This window comes from Diospyros lotus, chromosome 8 (genome assembly GCF_014633365.1).
Source record: "Diospyros lotus cultivar Yz01 chromosome 8, ASM1463336v1, whole genome shotgun sequence".
NCBI lineage: Eukaryota > Viridiplantae > Streptophyta > Magnoliopsida > Ericales > Ebenaceae > Diospyros > Diospyros lotus.
In genome coordinates, this window is record NC_068345.1 from 24,526,266 (window position 1) to 24,532,771 (window position 6,506).

General features: G+C 33.0%; 1 protein-coding gene across 1 annotated transcript; it reads left to right on the top strand.

The window, feature by feature from the left end:
* Positions 1-902: 902 nt before the first annotated feature.
* On the top strand, positions 903-4,134 carry LOC127808193 (uncharacterized). Its single transcript, XM_052346615.1, has 4 exons — positions 903-1,423; positions 2,621-2,690; positions 3,454-3,561; positions 3,671-4,134. Exons 1-4 carry the CDS (start codon positions 1,377-1,379, stop codon positions 4,019-4,021), a joined length of 576 nt encoding a protein of 191 aa, XP_052202575.1. The 5' UTR covers positions 903-1,376; the 3' UTR covers positions 4,022-4,134.
* Positions 4,135-6,506: the final 2,372 nt, after the last annotated feature.

A 6,506-nucleotide genomic window follows, 5' to 3' on the forward strand; every position in this document is an offset into this window, starting at 1 on the left:
TATATAGATCTATGGTAAGAAGAATTTCTCACGGAAGCTTGGTGGATTAAAAAGCTTTATGCTAAGGTTAGAAGTTTCTGGAGGAAGCTTCAATGGAAAAAGAGGAAGAGGCTGTTTGGCTTAGTGGTTTGACCGCTTTTAAGCTGCTTATGCAACGTATACGCTATATAGCATTTTATTATGATGTGTTTGGCAATAACAATCAGCTGAAAAGCTGTGTAGTTTAAAAGCTATTGCAATAGCATTTTACAAAAGCTGGTGCCCCCTCTTCGACAAAAAACGCTATATAGTTAACCGACGAAAATACTGTTATGCCCTCAAGTTCATCTTCTTCTCCTCCTTTGCTCTCATCTTCCCTTTGTTTTTGGCCATTACTGCCGCTGCTGCTGGGCTGCCGCCTTCGCTGCTCCTCTAGATCTGTCGTCGCAGTCGTCCAGCTGGGCTGCCATTGTCGCCCCTTCCCCAGATTCGTCATCGGCCGTTGTTCTTGCTGTTCTTCGGCTGCTATTCTTCTCACGCAGGTGCAGCATATATATATATATTATATGTTATATGTTATATGTTATATGTATATATATAACACAAAATAATATATATTATTATATACAATATATATAATATATAGTAATATTGTATTAATATATTTTTAATAATTATATATAATTTATTAACATTTAATAATAAAATTCTACATCATTTAACATTAAGTCTATTTTAGTCTTTTTGTTAAGTTTTAATAACTTATCAGCTCTTTCAAACCAAACACATAAATATTAACTAATAGCTTAAAAGCATATTTATCCAAACACATTATCAACTTAAACACTATCTAACTTTTAACTTGAAACCTAAATAACTTGAAAGCTATAAAAAAAATCGGTAAGCCAAACAGCCTTGAAAAATCCAGAATCCCCAACCCCTGCCACGAGAGACGACGGTCGCCGACAACCAAGACTATCAAAGCGGTGGCGATGGTAGAACCGACGATGGCGACAACGATTAATGGAGTAGAAGGAGTGACGGGCGGCAATTGCGCAAGACTATCCGATCGATCGCGGCGGTAATAGTGAGAATGATGCGATGGCAGCGGAAGCTCGAATGACAGTGACGACGGAGGAATACAAGTAACAACCGCAAAAGCCCGAATAGTGGTCGCAACAAGTAGTGACGACAGCGGAAGATCAAAGCAACTGACAATGACGGATAGAAACCATTCAACTTCTCGCTTGTGGTTTGGAATCCAAACTACAACGATGGCCCCTCCGACAATCAAACTTTCGTTAGAAGTCAACAGCGAAACACTCCAAAAAACTGATCAGAGAATGAAATAACTTGTCGGGTCTCTTTGGACAGAGGGTTACCGGCTTCATGCAGGAATGCTTCCTCCTTTCATATCAGGATCTCTGGCTCAGCGGGTATTAAGGTTGGGAAGCCCATCAATTTCCTCTGATTAGCTCGAAATCCTCCTCATCGAACTCAATGTATGTCAATTTGATTTGTGTTTTTCCTCTTTATAATCATCTCTACGTCCAGATATCCCCCTTTCGGTTTTGCCCTTATTTTTTAGTTTCACAAGCACACCATATGTTTGATAAAATACCTAAACTGGGTGGATTACAAATAACGGCGTCATTTTGAATACTATATACATTGATCAGATGAACTTTTACAGAATATTATAGTTTTTGAATTTTTTGGTGACATTTTTAAGCTTTTTGTCGACGGGTGTTAATCTTTATTGTTTGTTTTGGGTGACATGGTGATCCTTGTGTTCCATAACAACATCCATGGATTGGAGTAGATTGTCAGTATGGTAGAATGAGCAACAAATGGGTTATTGACGGACTGTTCGTACTTTTATCTTATGCTTCTTCTCATGTCAATCTCATTGTATTTTTGTGATCATTATCTCTATTTCTTTATCATCTTGTTATGCATTCATGCTTTTTATATCAATTTTTCTAAGAAAAATAATTCTATTTGACTGTTCATACTTTATATTATGCTTCATATCACCTCTGTCTCATTGTTTTTCCTGATTCTCTCCATTTTTTTGTCATTTTGTCTTGTGTCATGCTTTATATATCAATTTTGCTAAACAAAATAATTGTGTTTGACCATGCAATTGGTTTTCCTTTTAGTTGCATTTCAGTTTGAGTTTAGTATATGATATAGAAGTTTTCATATGATCTTAAGATTTCTTTACAGGTGTAAAAGTTGTTTTATTCAATTAACATAAAAAAATTAAAAAAGAAAAACACATTTTTCATTCACTAAAATATGTTTAATTATACTATAGAATAAAACTAGACAGAGTTTATATCCCTAATCTTTAGAATTCACTTACAAGTTCTAGTTGTAGGTTCTACTTACAAGATCTAATTAAGTTGTTTTATTTCCTCCATTTCAGCTTGTCTGTGGAACCTAGGTTGGGGTCTTACGCTATTATTGTACATTTTTACATTTTCTCGTTCTTCTCAATTTCTCCTTTTGATGTGTTTTAGATGATTTAGTGTGTGTGTGTTATTTTGGGTTTTGAAATGAGATTTGATTTTTTTTTTTTTGTTAAACATTGCAAGTGCTTCATCTTCTCTTATACTCTTACCTTCACTGTCTCTAGCCCATTGCCTCCATCGCCTCAACGTTGCCGCCTCCAGACCATCACCAAATTTGAAGACCACTTGTTTGTGGTATGTCCATCTATATTTTACTTTGTTACACAGTGCGTGTACTTTATTTATGTTCCTTTTTTCTATCAAAGTTCTGGATTAACTCTGTTGTTAAATAATTAACATTTTATAAAGTTAAATCTCAATTAACTTGTGTTTAAGGCAAAACAAATAAAAAAAAGGGCCAGATGGTGACTTTAGTCTGTTAAACTATTGAGTAACTTCCATGTGAAGACCAAACATACCTCTTTTATATAAAACAACAACAACAATCATGACCAGACAGACCTCTAAAATACAACAACAACAGAGCAAGTCATTAACTTGCATGTGAAGACCAAATCATTACCTTGCTACCCTGCATCTAATAAGATTGATGACTAGACAGACCTCTGAAATACATAAACCAACTTTCTACATAAGATTGATGACTTGCCTTCTTGTTATTCATAAAAAATTTATTCTTTTATTTTTTTCTTGATCACTATATCCAAGAATAACTCAATTCATTATGCCATAGTTGATTGAACTCAACGAGTGTTGTATAAATATTATAATTTCATTTCATATGCCTTTACATGTTATATTAAGTTTGTTTTATTTTTGTTTAGCTCCTTTCTTAGTTATATCAGATTTCTTTTATTTTTGATAATTGTACTTGGGAAAACCCTCCTCCTAATATCGAGTTCATGAATCACCATTTACTCATGTATTCCCTCTATTAAATTCTCACATAAATTGTATAGTTTTACATTATACTAACTTATATTTAAAAAATAAATAGGTTGATCCAACCACGGGGCAATTACTTGATGATATTCCTCTTTTTAAAGCAACTCATTACAATGAAAAAAGTGGAATGTGGACATCTCCAGAGGCCCAGGCAGATTATGTAAGTTGTGATATAAACATATTTGATTCACTAAACTTCTCATTTTACATTTTTAATGCTATGTTAAAATGTTATGATGTTAAATTAATTATCTTTCTCACTACATTAGAAGCTGATGTTGGAGAAACAAGAAGCTGCGGCTTTTACATCACAAGAAGAAGAAAGTTCAACACTTACTCAAAAAGAAATTTGTGCTTCATCTATAAGGTTGAAATCAGGTTACTTTACTACTAAACCATCTAAAAAGACTCGGATAGCTCCAACGAATCATTCAGAAACAAAACAACTTAAAGAACAAGTGGAGACCTTGTTACAGTATAATGAGTCAAGAGAAATTGAGTTTGAAGCACAAAAAGAGGAGATTCATCTGTTGAAGAGTATGCTGGCCATTGTTTTAGAAAATGTTGGAGAAAAACCTCTAAATGAACCATCAAATGCAGAAGATGGAAACAACTCTTAGATGTGTGGGACTTTAAGAATCCAAAGAAGTTGAAAGTTTATTTTGACTTGATATACTTTTTGCTTGTTTGTCTTTATTTGATGAATTATGTTTGGAACATGTTTTTGAATATTAGATTTGATGAGTTTTGTCATTTGTGGGATATGTTTTAATGGACTAACCATTTGGATTATATAATCATTAAAATTTATGGTGGTTGTATTTGGTATTTTAAATAGGTTGAGAAATTATTAATAGGTATGTTTGTGGGACTATATGATGAGAATATCATGACAAGAAACTTTTAGTGACAGGTTGGGTGAGTCATTTAAAATTTTTAGTGATGCTATTTTTTTGATAGACTCTTGCAGCTAAAAGTTTTTGGTGATGATATTGTATTATAGTGAAAGAGTTTTTGCAATGAGATACTTTCATCATAGAAATGTTTTGGTGATGTCTAAGTCTCTTGATGTAAATCACAAGTATTTTACCAATCATCACAGAATATTTTCTGTGAGGACTTCACTTTATCACAAGTATCTTTTGGTGACCAAGTGTTGTCACAAAAACTTTCCCATAACGAACAATTTTGTTTTTAGGTTAGGAAATAACGTTGTAAGATAGTTTTGGTGATGAGATAAAAAAAAATTGTGAGAATTAATGATAGTCACAAATATGTTCTGGTGATGAAAATTTTTATGCCAATAGTGATGAAATAATTCGTCCCTAAAAAGTATTTTGGGTGACTAAATTATTGGTTCCTAATGATGGCAAATATATCCCAAGATGGGGGTGAATTGGGATTTGTACAGATTTTTTATAATTTAAAACTTTGATTGTTAGTAGAATACTAGGTTTCAAAATATAGGCTATATGTTTCGAAATAAACCTTTATGTTAAGTGGGTTTCGAAACCTACTATATATGTTTCGAAATATAGCTCACTATTTTACAAGTTTCGAAATATGAAATGTATGTTTCGAAATCTACTTCACTATTTTGCTTGATTCGAAATCCTTTACCTTGTATTTCAAAATAATGATCTTTGGAAAAGATGATTTATATATTTAAGAGTATATCAAAGAAGTTTGTATATCAAAGATATATTTTCTATGTATATGTATAAACTTGTTCTCAAGAAAACTATTTTAGACTTTGATAACAAAACTTATGCAAGCATGTGCAATAGGCAATAATGATACATGAAAGCTAAAGAACACGTTGCACACAAGATATATAGTGGTTCGGCATCCGCCTACTCCACTACCTTCAAGCTTACCCACTTGAAGGATTTTGCAATCCCAATCACTTTTACTAGTGATCACCACAACAAGGGTTTTACCATAGTTCACTCTAAAACCTTACAAAGTGAGTTTTTACGGGCTCAACTCAAACCTTTACACCACAATGAGTTTTAGGCTAAACTCAAACCTTACAACAATCAAGATAAATAAAATTTATCTTTACAACCCAATGGAATGTATAGCAATGAATATCTTACCAATGTGGTTGTACAAACCTCATAACTTGAGGTGAGGAGAGCTGGAGAGATGAGAATCGATGTTTGCACTTGCTTCTCCTTTTCACACCACAATGCACATCTAGGAATGGATGAATGGATCTTCTTTGAAAGCTTTATCAAGAAGGATTTAGATCACTTGTGCTTGTGTGTGAGTCTCTAGTGTGTGTTCTCTTGTTCTTGTTTGTTGTCTTTCTATCAATCTCTATCAATCTCTTCTTGTCTTCAAATACCTGTTATTTATACCAAAAGATAGAAATCTGGCCGTTTTATAGCCATTAGAGACAAGACAGAAAAGTAGATTTTGAAACATACATAATAGGTTTCGAAACATCACAATTTTACACATAGGTTTCGAAACATACTTCTCATGTTTCGAAACATACAGCCTTTACAGCTGGATATGCACCAAGAGACAACAAAGAGTGGGAGACACAATCTATTCCCCACTAACACATAATAATGATCTCCACTTCAAATTTGAATTTGAATTTTGCAAGCCATGGAGAATTCATTAAAAAATGTTTTGAGAAGCTTTTAGATAAATATTAAAAATGCAAAGCAAAAACCATCTCGGATCTCTACTGATAGAGACATAGGTTTCGAAACATACTATCACAGGTTTCGAAACATACCATCCAAGGTTTCGAAATACACCTCTCTGGAAATGAGGTTTCGAAACATGATATATAGGTTTCAAAACATAGTTCAAAACTTGAAAAAAATGCTAATACATAGATGTTTCGAAATAGCATATGCACTTGAAAACATTGAAAATATTTTCAAAGGGATTTCGAAACATGCATGGAAACATGACAGATATTCAGAATAATTTGCTTGAAATCACAATCCACAGCATGTATACATCACAGCTTATTTATATTTCTTTAGTTTAAGTAAATGTCCTCATTTTATTTTATTTATATTTTACCTTCCATTTACTTTAATACATAAATGTAAATAACAAAATACCCCCTATTTGGATTCA

Excerpts from the sequence above, each read along its gene's own strand:
- LOC127808193 (XM_052346615.1), top strand. The coding sequence starts at position 1,377 with ATGCTTCCTCCTTTCATATCAGGATCTCTGGCTCAGCGGGTATTAAG. Across the intron at positions 1,424-2,620 it reads CTGGCTCAGCGGGTATTAAG|CCCATTGCCTCCATCGCCTC; the intron begins GTTGGGAAGCCC and ends CACTGTCTCTAG. Across the intron at positions 2,691-3,453 it reads TTGAAGACCACTTGTTTGTG|GTTGATCCAACCACGGGGCA; the intron begins GTATGTCCATCT and ends AAAAATAAATAG.